Source organism: Scomber japonicus, chromosome 2, assembly GCF_027409825.1.
Source record: "Scomber japonicus isolate fScoJap1 chromosome 2, fScoJap1.pri, whole genome shotgun sequence".
Classification (NCBI taxonomy): Eukaryota; Metazoa; Chordata; class Actinopteri; order Scombriformes; family Scombridae; genus Scomber; species Scomber japonicus.
In genome coordinates, this window is record NC_070579.1 from 26,392,706 (window position 1) to 26,411,857 (window position 19,152).

Below are 19,152 nucleotides of genomic sequence, written 5' to 3' on the forward strand. Positions count from 1 at the left end.
GAGGGGAGACACTCTGCCAAAGAAAGTAATTTAAACTTAAATCCCTGGAGTACATATCTTAAAATGTTTAACTCCTCTCACTGCTCCTGTCTCATGAGACTAGAGAAAAAAAATGTAATATCTTAATTTGCCAAGTTTGTTGGTTAGTGACTCCTTTAATATTCATTGTAATGAGAATCTGAGCATGTATTTAATTGTTGTAATCTGTCACACTCTGTTCAGTCTGCTGCTGTGATTTGGCTTAATACATAATATAAACCAAGCACTGCTACTGGTTAGTCAGCAGGCGTCTGTTCATGTTCACAGAAGCTGGCCAGATACAAGACACACACTGTAATAACATTGTCTGGCTTACGGGACTTTCAAGTGAAATTGAGTTAAGTATATTGTAGCTGCAGCTGCAAGCCATCTGTTTAATGCAAGAGTAGTATTATTGCCCAAATTACTGTTTTAAAAGTTTTGCTTTTATCAGAGTATTGAAATATAAAAATGCAATGTTTCCAGTAGCTTGGGTACCAAGGATATTGTTGCATGCCTGTTAATAAATGTCTTGAAATGTATTTCAAGATACACATTGGTCATATTGTCTTATAACATTTGCTTCAGCTGAACAATAAGGATGCAGTTGCACTGGTGAAACAACTGTTTCTATGAAGTATGAAGATTTGTGTGAGGAAGGGTTGTTCGAAATATTATCCATTTATTAAAGATTTTTCAATTAAATTCATGTATCATTTTTACTTTACTTATCTCATTGTGACTTCAACGGTATGGGTATGCATGATGAGGAGTGACCCTTGTTCTTAGTAGCATCCACCTCTGCACTCCCCTCCCCCCTGTCTGCTGGGAAGCCCTGCCTCAGCTTCACCCTGCCAAGCTGTTCATTAACAGAGGCTGCTTGGCGTCCTGCTTGCTAATTAAACTGGAGATTGGAGAGCCTGGCTAATTAGCCAACGTCACTGGGCTGACCCCCCGTGCTTCCGTTTTCATCCCTATCTCTTGGTAGCCTCCAGTCTTTTGATCAGCCCTCTGCCCTATGGCCGGTTTTGATCTGTGGCTTCACATACAGATCTAACTGGTATTACTTCAGGCCAAATGCCAAAATCATCTCAGGGAGTAGTTAAAGGACAATTTACTCAGAGGGCATCCGGAGTGAATCCTACCTTTAAATTAAGGGTAAGAATAAAGGAATATTGATTGTTGTCAAGGTAAAATATGACCAATAAAATGAGCTTATAGTAGGTCTGTTTATATATCTTAGAAAACACAGCAGTGGTTCAGCCATAAACGAAACAAAAACATGTCTGAGATCTGTTTCTTGCTTATTAACCTCATCACTGTTATCATCACTAGTTAATATGAAATGGGAAAAACTTGTTTACCTGCCATCTACAATGGGACTGTTTTTCTAGAATCTTTTTTATCTTTAAACAGTAACAGATGTTGTCAACTTCACGATAACTAAACTTAAAATTGCTTCTTGAGGACATTTTAATCTTATCTGTTAATTACATTATTTTTTAGCTTCTTAGAACCACAATCTAGCAGTCACCACCCTTTTTTTGTAACAGCTGGATATTCTGCATACTGATTCACATGTGCCAGCGCAAGCTATGCCACCCTCAATAGTTTATTGGTTTGGGAAAACAAAGCGAATGACATGTAATTATTGTACAACATGATGTGAATTTGCTCCATGTCTGGGCATGTGACATATCAGCAATTCTATTGGTGCTCATATTAGTAGTAACTATAGGACATTCTCCTTGCTGTATCATGCAGTCAGTTTGTGACACACTTTTGTGTATGTTTTTCCTGTATGGCCCTCTTGTGTTGACCCTAGTGACTTAGCTCATGACTGCTTTCAGCATTGCACACTGCTTGCCCTGTTGTTCTGGTGGGTAGCGCCACCCAGTCTGTCTTGAATTCCCCATTAAGACTTAATTAGGCTGTAATAAGGGATAGAAGCCACAGCGGTTAACCCTTCCATCTCACAGCTCGCAGACAGGATGTGTTAATAGACAACCTCATGTGCTCAGTGATGTGTAGGGACACTGATTTACAGGATTCATTTTCTGCACATTACAGCTCGCCCTGGTTAATCTTTAAGTGTCTCCTTGCAAATCATTCAGAGCAGCCAGGCATTTCACACCTGCCAGGTTGGCTGGATGTAATTGAGTGATTAGCTGCAAAACGATCCAGTCTAGTATGATTAATAATTAATTACTCATTTTGATTCATAAAGTAAAAATACCCAAAATGTTTTGGTGCCAACTGCTAAAGGTCAGTTTTAAGTTTATTGTGAGTTGAATACTGTTGATCAGAAAACATAAACAATTTAAAGACATCATCTTCGGCAATCGAAATATGTGATGGACTTGTTTTTAATCATTAAAAATTTAAACAAAGAAAAAAAGAAAATCAATATATTGATCAGTAACAAAAAAACAAGATTGGATATAAAGTACAAATAGAAACAGAGCTAAAAATATCTGGACTTTTAGACATACTTTTATTCAGCCAATTCAGGGGAGTTCATTTTCTCGATCTGTAGCAGTGGTTGACCACTTCTTTGATTCTGTGTCAGGTGTGAAGCATCTTTCAGTGCTCTGGAAGGAACTAGACACTTTTGCTGACTGTACGGAAATCTCCACCATCATCTTTGTCGGCCTGTTATTCTGTCTCTTTGTTGCGAGTATTTTCCATTATCTGGGAACATTTAAGCCATGTTTCAACCACAACACGCTGATGTGACAGCTGATAAAAATACATGATCCATCTGCAGATGAATTTGGCTGTTAGTCGCCATCACTCATTTATGCCATAGATGGCAAGAACAAAGTAAAGGAGGGTGGGGTGGGGTGGTGCGAGAGGAGGGACAAGAGGATAATCCTTCAGGATCAGCTGTGTGTGGGTGGACATGAGTAAGTGCAGCTGGCACAGCCTCTTCTCTTCTCTCTCTCTCGCTCTCATTCTCTCTCTCTCTCTCTCTCTTTCTTGCTCTCTCCCTCTCTCTACTATATGACAGCTGACCTGTACACAGTGTGGTCAGGGTGGCTAATTTGACAAAATACAATTCATGTGAGTGCATAATAGGTCCAATCTCTGCAAGAATATGATCATTTGACAAAGTTTAAATATTTTGGCAATTTTAGCTGTTATTATTAACCAGTTACAGTATTAGTTGGACATTTATCCTGCACTCATCTTGATTAATAATCTATACAGGCAGAGGAAGTTTTCAGAGTTGCTGCCAAAACTAGATGACACATGAACATATATATATATATACACACACACACAAAATTATACTCCGTGAGATACCTTATAAATGGTAAATGACTGCATTCATATAGTGCATTTATCCAAAATGCTTCACAACGTTTCAGCTGCTCACTTACCCATTTACACACACACTCACACACTGATGGCGGCAAGCTACAAGGCAGGGTGGTAGCATAAGCATTGGAGTTCAGTACCTTACCTGAGGACAGTTGCATGCGAACAGGAGGAGTCAGGGATCAAACCACCAACCTGCTAATTCGTGGACGGCCTATACTATCTCCTGAGGCACAGCAGCTTTTTGGATATGGATCATTATAGTTGAGAGTTGCTGTCAATGTGGGGAGTTATTAATGCATCTGCTGTGAGTCTGCACAATCATAAATATGATGCTGGAGGAATTTAAAGTCGCTCAAGATGATAGATGTTTCAGAGAAGCTGATCATCGGCCTCTAACTGCGTGTATCATGATGGTTTGGCACACTGGGACATGCTGAGCAATTTGATGTGGTATTCTTAGGAATCATCAATCTACTCAAAACCAGAAAGCAGAAAATGCCAAATGCTTTGTCAAAAATGTTCACTTTTGAATATTTTTGACACAATTGTAGGTCACATAAAACTAGTTTTTATTGTACTTTCACAATAAATGACAATAATCTATATTGATGGTTTGTGTTGTTGACTTGACCAGTACAGTCACTTCCTGGCATGTTTTATGTTGGCTGACCACTGTAAGTTGAGTCAAATACCTGTTGATGGTATTGATGTATCACTTGCTTGGTGTTCAAAATAAAACATTTTACTTACTGTTCCTTTAACAATTGACTGTCATGTATATGAGGCTTTTATGTATTATATTCAAATTAAACATAAATATGTTCAAAGCAGCTAAAATATTTGGTTTCAGACTAAGCATAGTTTACCACTTAAACAAGTGGACAGCTGCAATACACAGGAAGCATTTGTCTTTGTTCTACAAAGGTGTGAAGCCTCTGCAGACTGACAGGCTGGGAAATGGCAGATTTGAAGCGAGATCTGAGCAGACTGAATGAGTCTCTGTTGCATCAGTCCAGAGGCCAGTGTCAAACTGACTGAAATGGCAAATAGCAGCATTGATCACTGTGGCGCCTCGCCATGTGATACTGTCAGCTTTCAACGAGATAAATGACACGCTGCTCCCCTTGCTGATGATTTATTTCTCCAGTGTCAAGCTCTTTTCAATTTCAGATTTGACACTGTATTTATCATGATACTGAAAAAAAATGGGATAGATATTCTTAGCACTGTTTCATTGCCATTAGTCACAATAAGTATCTGTCTTTCCTTAGACAATGAAAATCCTGTTTGCAAGGAATACATAGAGTGATGTTCTTTCAAATTGATGCATTGAAAAAAAGACTTTAGCCTGGATAATGCTCCCAATGCTAATCCACTTATGTGAATTTGAACTCTGTAAGAGATTTACAGGACAGCACAATTTGAGGAAGAGCAGGAAAGCACTTTGATCGGCTGCTTGGAGGAGTGGCCGTCCTCCAGTTTTCACTCCAGCGGAGAGTGCCTCATACAATAAGCCACAGATTGAGTGCACAAAATGAATGAATGAATGTATGCATGAGACATGGACCCTGTCATAAATAATGTATGTAAGTGCTACAGTCAGTGGCACTATAATATATCTGTATTATATCAGGGATATACTATACAGTAGCTGCAAACACCTTCAGTGGTACCCATATTATATTATAGCAGTGGAAGTAGCATAAGCCATATTTGTTCTTTCATATACTGTACAGTAATGCTTTACATTTTTTCATTTATTGCTCAGTACACTAAAGTATAAAATAGGGTGATAACTAGTTCTGCTTGTTTAACAAATTGCATCAAAACTTAACACCTATGAATATTCACTTAAATTGGAGTTTACACCTGGTGCCATTTGTTTGATGCCATATTGAATTGGAAATGTGAAATGGACTCAGTTCATGAATGTTACATCACCATCTTAGGGTTGAATTGAATTGACTGCTGGGATGCTGTAAAGGAGAATGTTTGAAGTTTCAAGTGCTGCATTATTATCTTCAGTTAAAGTCCCATTGTTAGTTCTGATAAATCCGCAGAATATGTGCGTTACCACTTTAACCTCAGCTAATTTAACTTTACAATTTTCTGACAGCTTTGTTTTAAAATTGTTTTAACTCTGCTTTGTCTTCTGCCTGCATATAAATGGTACTCTTCCTGCTAAATATTGCCTTATTTGAGTATCCAAATTATTCAAATTTCTGATGGATGCTGTCCCAGTGAGTGGTGATGAGCACCTGATAAAAAAGATGGGTGTTGCATTTACTTGAAATGGGGAGAAGGAAGCTGCCCATGTATATCCCAGGCCTTTGTTCAGGAATAAAAAATGCAAATAAAACACAAAAGATGGGTTGTGTTATTAACACTGTCTTCCAATAGTAGTCTACGTCACAATGTGAGTATATTGTGTTTGACCTGGGTTGGTTGAACACTTTACTATATAGGTTTTTGATTACAAAAGATAAAAACCTATTTGATGGGATTCATTTTACGTAGTTATGGGTTATTATAATCCTGTAGCATATTGGTTTGGTCCCATTGGTTTTGGTCCCAGTGTGAATCTGTTGTGTAAGTAAACACGTCAGTACTGATAATGCAATATAGGCAGCCAATAGACTAAAAACTGTAGACAGCCTGTATGAGTTGTTGGAGTTTGGCTTTGGTCATGTTTTTGTTTTCTGTCTTTACCATATGACCTTTTCAACCTCTTCAAATTCTACTATAACACACCATAGTATAGGTCACAGAGCTGAAAGGAAACATACTTGTGCCTAAATATTAAGATATACCTTAGAAGACATGAGCCTGTGGTTTGACAGTTGTGCCATCACTATTGCAGCTGGCTGATACCTCCGCTGTATCATGTTTTCACTCAGGTGAAATCTCATGTTAATGCTGTACATTGCTGCTGTGTTGTGTTTGATGTTCTTGACGTGGTTGTTTTATGAATATTCCACTGACAGTGTTCAATTTGACTAATGCATTACCATCTGTAAGGACCAACTGGCCAAATAATCTGTTCCCTGTTACAGTGGAAACTGTCTACAGTATATGGATCAAAAAGGTTGGGGCTGAATCAGCAATCCTATACAAATGCTGTTTAAATAATTAGTTTGTAGTAATAAAGTAGTCTGCTTCAAGTGTTCATTTTGGTGAACTTAACGGCTAAAAGCCAGTTATTACCTTGCAGTAACCTGTCAGCTTCTGTCTGGTTACCTGGAGCTGCTGCTGCATACGCATTGAAATTATGAAAACAAATTATGGAAAAGAATGTGATTCTCTCTGAATGAACAATGTTGTCTCCTTGAAGTTTATGACTAACTGCCAAAAAAGGAGCCAACAGGATGCAAGAACAAGCATTTGGAAGAATCAATATAATTCTATTGTATTCTATTGTATACAATAAAATACAATACAATATATTGTATTGTATTCTATTATATTCTATTATATTATATTCATGTAATGAATATACAAATGTCCATTAGATGGTAATCTGTATGAGATTTTATTTTATTTTTTAAACGGTTATAATAAGGTGATCAATTTGAACTGCACAGATGTGATCACTACAAGTGGTTTCTATTGTATTGAAGATGTATTTGGAAATCCTCAGCATAAGACACACAAATCAGGTGGCAAAATATAGTTTAGTGTGCTAATATGGAGTCAGGTTTAGATAACAATAGCCAACCATAAACCCACTGAGTTGCTAGAAAAGATGTATGTTTCTGTATATGTTATGTCCTGTAAAAAGTAAGGCGTACTGGACGTTGTCTTTTATATGTAGAAATACAATCTGGAGCCAACAGAAGTCATTCAGCTTCTTATAATACCTCCATTGCTACCCAGTCTTACACATATGTGTGCAGCATCAGACTTTTCATTAAACCCTAATGTTTTTCACACTTTGACTCATATAATATTTATGTCAAGAGCCTGGAGCAATGAACTGCAATAATAGGAGGCTAATGATGAATGAAAAGCTCTGAAGGCTTAGATGAATGTGAACATATCTGTACACATATAGTACACAAATATCTATATATGCATACCCTCCCTCACCACATTGGTTTAATAGAAGGCTGATACAGATCAAATCAAGTTGTGTGGAACTTGTATGAGATAATAAAGTAAGTGGTGATTGTGGTCCATTGGCAATCAGAGATGAATTGTCTCCTGAGTGTCTTTTCATTACACACAATGGTGTCTTGTGATGAAGTCATTCATTTCAACTTCCATTTTTCTTTCAAGAAGTGTGAGTGTCAGAGGATAATGTTGTACATGTCTGAAGTCATTTTTTCAGGATTGAAATTATAGGTTTATGCCAAAATCTTTAAAGTATAACATCTGTTTGTTTCTTTAAAGAACAAACAGATGTTACCCAATCTGTACAAAACATCATATGTCCAGGAATGTGCAGATTTAATTTAATAGCAATTTGAGTCAGTTTTTTTGTTTTCCAAACAGTATGACAGGTCTCTGAAATGTAGTGCAAAAGTGCAAACATTTAACCAAAATTACTCAAAAGCATTTTCATTTTTTGTTGAGATTTTGTCAACAACGTCACATTCTCCTTCCTTTCAGCTCTACAGAACAGGCAGTTCATGAGAAGTTTCAGTCATATTTTCTAGAGGTGTCATCAGTGGTCATCAAGCAGCAGATACACCAAAATGTGACTGCACTGTTCAAATAATTGTAATTGGCTGTCCAACATTAGGATGAATCAGTGTTTTTCATTGCTGAGTGCCTAAATAATATAAAGTACATGTTTTCCTATGGGCTTGAATAATAAACTGTACGTAAAATGGGTTGGTTTGCTGTTTCATATTTGTTATATTTTATTATTTCAGGCTTTTTAATTCTCTTTTTCTCTTTTGGTTCCTGCAGGATCCCCGAACAAAGCATAAATTCAAGATCCACACCTATGGGAGCCCCACCTTCTGCGACCACTGTGGCTCTCTGCTGTATGGACTCATCCACCAGGGCATGAAATGTGACTGTGAGTATTAAACTTAATTCATATAACATCTTATTCTAATACTAGCATTGCATCATATACTACAAAATAATCTAAAATTAAAGCTGCAAGCAGTGGTGAATGGGCCCTCGCCCCCCATGCACCGCCCCAAAACATGCTGCAGTTGCAGGGTAGACACAGCAGGCGCATAGACTTCTTGGCACCCGGGTTTTTATTGAACATTGTGTGATGGGGCTAAGTCACACTGTTTGTTTCCACTATGTGGCGCTAGAGATCACCCACCAATTATATGTCATGTTGTAGTGTATGATGTAGAGAACACATCCTGTAAATTTCATATAAATCGGATAATGTTTGTCATATGAGGCTGACTTCCTGTGTCCAGTAGGTGGAGCTGTGTAAATGACACAGTATTGATGCATAGATGTGTTCAGGGCTAATTAAAATGTGTGCCTATTGCCTTTAAACAGTTGAACTATGACGTCTGTACAGTCATATTTTAAAATTAATGTAAGCTGCTGTGCTTCATCAATAGTTGAAGTGCCTGCTTAGAATTTATTTATGCGTATCAAGTGGTGTAGAGATTTAGAGAATCATGGGTGTGGCATGCATAGGGTAACATCATGGTTTTCTGTCAGTGGCTCCACACATTTTACGTTCTGTTTTAAAGCCACTTTATCAGCACCAGTCTCCCTAGAAAAAAAGACTATTGTTCCTCTTCAGAGAATATCATAACCCTATGTACAGTATTTACGCTTCTTATTGACTTCACTTATTAAAATCCCACATTGTCTATTTTCAGTCTGAAGCTATGTTACAGCACCTTGAATAGGCCTGTTATTAAAAATTTACTCAGTGTTTATTAATATCTCCCTCGCTCTCCTATCGTTTAATCTTATGTTAGTGGATTAAAGTCTGAAAGCCTCAATTAGCTCCTGAATACATTATCCTCCACCTACTACAGACCACCAGTTATGCAAATTATTGCTCCAGGATGTACATAAATAGAGATGCGGATGGTGTGGCAAATTATTTTGGCAGTTCCATTGCACTTCTAATCACACCACAGTAAGATTACACTGTAGTATTTTTAAGCACTGGTGAGCCACAGGATTGTTACACATGAGGCACATAGAAATTAATCCAAAATAACAGATATTCTTCTCATGGAGAATAATGCGGCACCACCGTCATTTTTCATTATTTCTCACCTACAGTACTGACTTGGTGGCATGATGATGTAACTATTAGTAACTGCTCCCAATCCATGACAGGGTGGCTCAGCTTGCTGACACAAAGGCCATGCATTCATGACATCATGGAGCTGAATCTGGGCCATAACCTTTTTATCTCCCCTCTCACACAGCTTTCAGGAATCATTTGATGCTGTGCCAAACATGTATGATAGATGAAATGAAATTGAAATATGTATTCCTCATATAGGTTAAGTACATCTGGAAGACATTTTTAAAGCATCTTACTGTATCTGAACATTAAGCCACAAGAGGATACACACAGCTTGTTATTAAATAAACATTTTGTCATCACAATAAATCTAAATTATAACTATAGATGATTGCTATTTTAATTTGAAAAATTATAAAAACATTATGTTGTCACAAACATATGAAAGCTTTATATGAACAATTAATAAAAAAGTTATTGATGTGTTAGTACATTTCCACAAGCATCAGCACTAAACATAATGCCAGTTAATTCTAAGAAAGCTTAGAAAGCACAGTTTAGTTTGATTTAGAACAAGTACATAAAGCTCACCTTTATCTGTATATAAAGTCCTCTTGCCTTAATATCCTCTCTGTCCCTCCAGCCTGTGATATGAACGTCCATAAGCAGTGTGTCATGAACGTGCCCAGCCTGTGTGGAACCGACTACACTGAAAGGAGGGGACGTCTTTTCCTCAAGTGTGAGGTCAACGGGGAAAAGCTGCAGGTCACAGGTAGGTCTCACACTGCTCCCCTTCTGTGAGTCCTCACTGAATAAAATGAGCTTAGAACATGGCATGTGTGATGTATCTGAACTTATTGAGGTGTGTTTGTGCCATCTGCTTGACAAAGGTGTGTGTGTGTGTGTGTGTGTGTGTGTGTGTGTGTGTGTGTGTGTGTGTGTGTGTGCGTGTGCGTGTGTGTGTGTGCGTGCGTTACCCCGGGTACGCTGGGATGAGGGTACAGATGGTAGCAGACACTATTGTTCTGTTTCTATTGTGAATCTGGATCAATTTCAACACTCTGCCCTTTTTGTCGATAAACTCTGACTGCCTAATTTCACACAGACGTTCACTCTCTATCCCTATCTGCCATTAACCTGAATTGAACCTTACTTGTCATTAACTTTGCCTTATTGCTGCCTGCTTGTGATGCAGGGAATCCAACTGTTAACTGTATGGCAGGCCTTGTGACTATCAGTAAGCTGCAAACACTATTCCATTTTGGTGCACAGATCGATAAAGCCTCCTAAACATTCCCCTGTAAGAAAAAATCACAGTTACAACACACTTGGAAGGCAATCCCAAGCCAAATATGCAGTCCTGCAGTGGTGTGTGGTTTGCTGTGTGGGCCTCGTGCTGTTACTCTTTTTAAACAGTCACGACTTATTCTGTTTTTGCCGGAGTATCTCATGTAACTGAATTGTGTCTGAGAAGCGTAATTGAATGCTTGATATTAATTCATGTCACATCAGAACTGAAGACAGGATCTCAGCATTCTGCTTTAGAGTGGGGTCATGGCTTTGCAATGGCTCTCTTACCATTATTCATCAGAAAGCTATTCTATATGAGCATATCACTATTCCTGCCATTTTAATTACTGATACCTCCGGTTTCAAAGAAACACCTGGTCTTTGCCTACCGAGATCAGGAAAGGATATAATGAGATACTATTAATAGAATTTAATTAATGTAATAAATGGTGATGTAATATCCCGGAGACTGTTCAAATCCATCAGAAATCCTCTTGCTGCAATTTGTTAATTTTGTTTTAAGAGCCAAAAAGAGTTTCTGCAAAAAAGATGCTGGTTACGCTTGTTATGTTTAACCTATGCACGAATGGATAAAGATTTATGCAAGTCTCAACACAATAGCAATTAAATGTAAAAAAAAACATTTTAACTAATATCTGCTCTACCGACCTGCTAAAGTCCTGAATGGTGATGATTTTTCATCTTGTCTGCACAAATTATTTTTTGAGTGATTTTTTTATAGTCTTATATTTTGACCACTTTCCAAATGGCTTATGATCTACAAACCACACATTATTTGACTGTTCACAATTGTTGGCTTTGCACACAGTGTCATATAATCCTCTCAGAGCAAATAATGGCTGACCAGCTGCTGTAGTTAAGCTGAGATAATTTCATGCATAAACGAGTTTGTGACCAGAAGGTCGTTGGTTCAATCCCCAGACTGACCTGATAAATCTGGGTGGGGAAAGTGAAAAAGCAGCCCTCCCTCATTACCATCACCAAGGCGCCCTTTAGCAAATCCCTTAACTCCAACAGCTCAAGTGGCTGGCAGATCAGACTGGTTGTACTGGTTAAGCTTGCAGGTGTAAAGGTGATCAAGGCGCTCAAGGCGCTCATGCCAAAAAGACGCTTCCTCTCAGTAAATCTTCCCTGAATAGATGAAAGGTTAAAAAATAATTCAATAATCTGTCAAATGTATCTGTTGTAGCGTTCTGAGTCCTCAGCTAAAAGTAGCACAGAAATGAACAGTGTTTGTTTTGCTGTGAGTGCAGAGTTGTCAGGTTTGAATGTTTGAATGGTTGGCTGCCATAGAATGCTACGTCACTGGGCAGAGTGCTGCAGAGATTTTAGCTTGATAAAAGAGTCAATTAACTGACTGTTATGAAGTAAGACTCTGAAATACTGGAATCTGTACTATACGTAAAGTCTATGTGTATCTGTATTGTATTGTAGCATGGACATTTTATATATGGAACCACTGCAGTATAACAGTGTATTTTTGATTGGAGCTGGTTCTGCCTTGTATTTCAAAGCATGCTGTAAATCTCCCCCCGGCTGTAATGATGGTGCATTAGTACATCTGCTAGAACAATAGTGACGGCAGGGAACTGACAGCAGGCGCACATAATCATTCAATTAGCTGGCTAACGGGGGTCAGCACATCTTAAGACCCTGGCGCTGAACCTCACTTATCAAATTATCACTGACAGAAACACGGTGAATGAAGCCTGGGAACTGATACAACACCTACATTCATGCTTAACACAACACATAGGTCAGGAAACACTTATTTTTGAGTGGTTAGTGCACATTTTCTGGGCACTGTAGTTTTGGAAATGTTCTGCAAATGTTCAGTAAACTCAAATGATGGACAAAAATGGACTCTTATGGGTACACAAAGCACTTATAGGGTTGATGATAACTAACATAATCCAAGATCTTGCTAAATGCCTTACTTGGGCAAAAAAAACACACAAACTTGTAGAATCTTCTAGAGAGCATGTTTCTTTTAGTTTCTGTAAATGCCTTGCAGCATTTAATATATTTTTACGGCTAAGTGTTAAAATACCTAAACAGTGATAACAGTGAAAGACAGAACATATTGAATTGGTCCAACAAAGCACAAATATTTAGATTTTGGGATGAAACCGTGCATTTCCCCCTCTCCATCTGGTGTTGTATCCTGACATGCATTAATCTCACACCATCCCGTCATCTGCCTGAATGCATGTGCTATTGGTGTAATTTATGCAGCTGATACAGTAAATATACACTTCTTATGATTATGGAGCTGGAACTGCAGAAGTATAATTTAGCATTTGGAGAAAGATGAGTATTCATACTTATATAGCTGACTTTTAAATGAAGTAGAAAACTGAATTTCAAGGTGAGAAACATAAAACACAGTATAGTAAAGCAACTAACCAAACCAAAGTATTAGTTACATTGAAGAGATCAAAATGGTCTTTCTTCAAAAACAAATAATTCTTCTGCTCCTTCCTTCCTCACCCGTTAAACATTCAGACTCATGTGATTTCGAACAAATTTAAGAACTTGTAATATCCTGCAGGATGAGCTGGCTTTATTACAGCTGACCCTCTTCATACAGTATTTGGCTGTATCTGCTTTAGAAACATTTTGCTGAATTGTGCTTTGCCAAAAACTGCTATCAAAACGTGTGATAATGATGTGCACATACAGTATGTGTGAAAATATGCGCATATTTCACACTTGTATCAGTCTGTGTGTGAGTGTGTACGCCCGGTATAGGGAACCACTATTACCACCAGCAATATGTTTGATTTGAAGGAAACCATGCAAACTCTTGGCCCTCTACAGTTCATGGGAGCCAGTTCCTGATGTAGACTCAATATGCCTGTTATCATTTGCATGTGCTCTTAGCCTGTGTGTGTGTAGGTGTGTGTATAGAACTGCTGTACGAGCCTACAACTGACTCAGGCCAGATTGTCTCATTAGCTTGTCTAGATGCCACACAGACAGCTTCCCAAACAGAATTATGTTAGTTACAACTTGTGGAGTTCAGCAAGAAGGTCCGGTTGATGGCTGGAAGGAAGAAAACTTACACAAGTGCGATTCTTTTTATTAGGATTGGTGAGTTCACAAAAAACAAGGAAACAGGAACCTTTAAATATAGTACAATACCATAGGAATGCTGAGTGTGTATAATCACTGGGGCTCAGGTAGCTGATGATGGTCTGTAAATACCTTCAAACCACAGATTGGCCACTCATGAAACCACAATAATCAACTGATTACCTTTTTAATGTAACTTGCCCAACACTTTGATGATACTTGCATTGAAACAAAGAGGCTGTTGTCACAAATCCCTAGTCACTTACTGTAGTTTATACAATCTGTGCCAGAAATTGCAGCGGTTTAAAAGAATAATCTGAGTCAAATGAAAAACAAATGCTTCAGTTACATAAACTTGTTTCATTTGGCTTCTGATCAGGATTTTTGAATCCATGATCCCATAATCCCAATGAAGGAGGTTCAGATGAGGTTTAAGAGCATTTGGTCCTCGACCCTGGAGAGTTTGTTACCTTCTTTGTATTCTGCAACAAGTACATGTTTCCCTATTAATTTTAATTTATAATATAATAAACCAAATATTTGGCCTTAGTTGAGGAGGGAAAGTTTTAATGAGTGAAGATGAATAGTGCAAGAATCACCCAAACAACCCACAGTGGATGCACACTGAACTGTAAGTGAAGAGGAACTCCAATTTTTCCTGGAATTCATAAACAATCATTGCCAAAAAGTGATATGGCAGTCAGGGAAAGCCTTTAACCTCAGACATGAACCAGACATTAACTCCAACCGGACTAACAGAGAAAAACAAACACACATTCCGTCATAGAAACCAAGTCTGCAAAGTGAGATGATAATTAGTCATGTGAAACACTGCATGCATGCCTTTTCCAGAAACATGAGTAGTGGGAATTTGTGTTTGTGTAGATGGGAGGGGAGATGGAGAAGGAGACAAAATGGGTTCTGTTTCACTGGTAAAGGACACATATAGCCCACTAACACTGTCCTCAGCCTCTCATTCTTGCAAACACACAGCTCCCCTCTGTCCACTGGTGCTGAGAAAGCCACCCTCCTGTTTGTCTCTGCAACCCTATTGTTCATTGACTCTGTACAAGTATTCAGAGTCATTTTGGTAGAGGGCATTTATGTCCATAGTCTTTTATTTATACTTGTTACTATCTATGTGTGCAAATGTGTGTGTGCACGCATGTGCACGCACCCTTGCCACCTGCAGGTCTTATGGGAGAGTGTGAGAGACAGTGGTAATAATTACATTTCCTTTTTGTTCTCTTGTTGTCTCATCCAGTTCTACAGAAGAGCCTTATTAAACAAGCTCTCTGCTCTCCCCAGTTTGTGTGTTTTATATGTAGGTGCAGTGTAGGTGTGCGTGGGTCAGATTGGTGCTCGGAGTGGATATAGATGTGGGAGGCCAGATTTTGCTGTTGAACCTTCCTGAGGTTTAGTGGCTTTACAGTAAAAGACAAAATCAATCCTTACTCTATTACCAACTTCAGGCTGATGCAGCTAGTGGCAGTCTATCTTGCATTTTGCATTACTTTTACCATTCCGGTTGTAAATGTGTGGATAAATGGCCAAATGTAGGAAATGTAACATCACTTCTAACTCTTTTATCCATTTACAGTCATTTCACTCTTGCATCTCCCTGTATTGTCTCGGTTTCATTCTTTTTAAGGCTATTTCAGGGTGCTCACTGTGGGCAGAGGCAGTGTCAAGTGTCTAGTTTGAACACTTAATATTATACCTATTCGGAAAAATACTCGTCTAGGATAAAACACTGTATTGAATTCAACAGCTGATACATGTACACAACAAACTTGAGCATTGGTATGAAGTCGTTATACAAATGGTCAAGTAGCCAGAGGAAGTCATCAATTTTAAGTCATATTCATAGTTGAGTGCCCATAAATTACTTGATATTTAGTATTTAATCTATATTAAGTATATTGCATTCTTTTTTCGTGCTCAATAGTGCAGCACCTCCCCCTTTCCAACCTCTCTTCCCACTGAGCAAACCATATTGATCAGAGGTATTATATTATTGCAGTATTGTTTATAAGTTTGTAGACTTTATTTTATTATTAAAATCTGTACAACTCTATACTCTTGCTGCATGCAGATCTCCAGAGTCAATTTACCCCCTTCTACTTACATCCATCACACCTATAGGTGTCTCAGCCGATCATTCAAACAAAAACAAAAAACAACATACTCTGCCTTTCATTACTGGCTCTCTGATTGCAATGAAGACTAGCAGGAAGTCAGAGATGGGGTTGGATGAGGCTACATCTGGGGTCTGCAGATGATACTGCCATTATTTCAACTCTGCAGCCTTTTTTCCCCTTTTTTTCTCATCAGTCATTTCTATGTCTTTATAATGTCAGACTCACTGTACAGAAAAGCAACAGGCTCTTGCCAAGTGAAAATTGACTTAAAATTCCTGCACATCACATTTTCCCCATGAATCAGAGTTAAGATGCAGCTGACAGCAATTTTCCACTGGCCACTGGGACATCACTACTTTCTGTCTTCATGTTCTGTAGTCAGCTCTTGTAATTGAGATACAATCTTTCACAACCATAGTGTAATTGATATAAAGATGTTATCATCTTTAAACTATATGTACAGTTCATATATGTATAACATGTTAAAGTACATTTTAGCCAACATTAGGCTTTCAATTTAAAAGAAATACACACAATACATTTAACTGAGATTATCCTGTCAGCTCACTAGTGATTAAGTGAGAACATAAGCAAAAAAAACCTCACGTGCCATCCATGTGTCATACTGAAGATATACTGGTCAATCCACCTCCTTTATTATGATGTAATATTACATTATGAAGTGTATAAGTAGGTTCAGACCAGTTTATGAGCTTTTCAAATGAGCACAGAGTGGATGGAAAGTGAAACTGTGTTTTAAGGTTTAAGGTTTACTCAGGGAGGTGAAGAACAAACACAGTTGACCTCATTTTTGAGGCGGGGTCATCTGGTGTCAGCTGATGACAAGGTTCTGTGAGTTTCTGTGTGTGTGATTTCACGGATCGTGTAGACTCTCGAAAGAATGCAGGAATGAATGACATTTAATAGTTTGCTCACCACTGTGCACATTTGGATGTTATCATATCCACACACAGACCCACTTTTTTTTCAATGCAGTAATACACATCCTAAAGATGAAAGTAATAAACTGAGAATTGAAAAACTGAAAATATCGGACTGCCTTGGGTTTATCCCCGCAAAAATACTGTTTGAAAAACTAAATAAATAAGATTTTTAGATTTAAAGACCATGCACTTTGGGGACAGCAATGTTTTTTTTTTTTAATTTCTTGTAAAACCTCCCAACAAACCAAAATAAACTCATTTCACTATTTGCAATTCAATTTGTTTTCAGACATTTGGTTGATTTCTCTAAAGTACAGTACGTTGTTGACTGTAACACACAGTATTGAAAAGATTTTGAAATTATGGAGAGCATGTGGAGAAATTACACACATGACAACAAGAGGGTTGTGAAGTTGCGTGACTATTCTTATCATTCCTGATATGAAACAGTAACACCCTGACCAAGTTTTGCAATTCGTCTCCATCATATTAAGATTCATACTTACAGTATAGTCTTTTCATTGTCTCTGTGGTGCTGATAGAACAGCTGAACTTTGTACTATGTAGTTATGTCATTGGTATTCCTGCCCTGCCTCGACTCCCTCCTCTCAGCATGCTGCACACCGTCTTCTCACAATTTCAACATCTTTCTTTTTTCTTTCTTTCTTTCTTTCTTTCTTTCTTTCTTTCTTTCTTTCTTTCTTTCTTTCTTTCATTCATGCATTTTCAAATCAAAAGTCTACAGAAGTTCATCTTTATGGTCTATTGGCCTTCTTCAAAGCATGACAACGGACTACTTGCAGAGGATCTACTTTTCCCATGTAGTCTATTTTTGATATAAGCCTTTCAGAGAGCCTTCTGGAGGCTTATAATCTTGAAATCTGCCAAACCTTAAGTGAATAAAGGCCTAACAGTTCAGTTGGCAACTTTAATCATAGACAGAAGTAGGCTCGCTCTTCGTAAATAAGATTATGACTCAACAAAAAGAAATATCAGTAATACTATTGCAGTAATAAGTTATATACCTCAGTAGGAGCAAGCAGGGTTACAGAGTGAAATTATCCATGCTGATGAGCAATAATAAGTTCAGAAAGCCAAATAAGGCTAAAGCTCTATTGAAAATGGGATTATACAAAGTTGAATCGTCTTAAAATATTATGTGTAATCTAAGAAGGTTGTTCAGTTTTTCTCAGACTTTTTACAATCTCTTTATGTCAATAGATGTTTTTTAGGGTTTTGGTTAATTTTATTCAAAGCACATTGGATAAAACAAAGTAGTTGTTTCTTAAGTTGTTTTTTGGAGCCACTGCACCATGTTTGGCACACTGCTGCTGTTGCTGCTTCTCTAAATGCAAGCCAAGATAGTGGTTAACTTGTATCCAAGCAACTATGCCCCTACACATACCCCTGCCTCCTTTGTCCAAGTGTTTGTTTGTTTGTGTGTGTGTGTGTGTGTGTGTGTGTGTGTGTGTGTGTGTGTGTGTGTGCGCGCGCGCGCGTGTCTATTTACACATAAATGGCAGTATTATGCACAGTTCACTAAAAGACATATACTATGTCCAAAACTACAAACACATATTCAGGTTTTTCAAGAAGAAGAAAATTATTTGACTTTAACCAAGAATTTGAACAATCAACAGCACATGTGAGTTTTGTCAGCAGAAGTCTCTGCAGCACAGCTGAAAGCCACAGACACATATTGTTCCATTTAGTCAAAGTTCTATGGAAGGAAATGCTCTGTGCTGGCATTAGACAGTCTAGATTACCCCCTACTGGTCTTCACTGGAATTACAGTTTTTAGTGTTTCTAGGTGGTTTTTCACTTAATGGTTCATTGTCTATAGTCAATAACACAAAGGGCCCTATTTTCCTGAAATAGGTCATAAGTGCAGATCAAAGTCCGTATTCCTGGCATGTGGCTGATGTGGGTGTGGTCAACATTTTTCTGACAAACAGTGGTGGCAAAACCAGGCACAATGTGCAGGAGAGATTCAATATATTATTAGTGTGAGGGATACAGGAGGAGCACATCTGTTAGAAGCTGTTTTACACACTGATTATATGGATACACGTCCATGCACAGAACTAACTTCATTTTGTGATATCATACAAGGAATTTTTGTTTTATCAACCAAGTATCAAAATATTACCAT

At 38.0% G+C, this 19,152-nt stretch overlaps 1 protein-coding gene across 1 annotated transcript in view; it reads left to right on the top strand.

Moving 5' to 3' along the window:
* Positions 1–19,152, top strand: part of LOC128372880 (protein kinase C alpha type-like) — a 156,589-nt gene that overhangs the window by 83,666 nt on the left and 53,771 nt on the right. The window contains exons 4-5 of the mRNA XM_053333081.1: positions 8,254–8,365; positions 10,173–10,301. Coding sequence (XP_053189056.1) covers positions 8,254–8,365; positions 10,173–10,301 — 241 coding nt within the window. The remainder of the gene's footprint in view (positions 1–8,253; positions 8,366–10,172; positions 10,302–19,152) is intronic.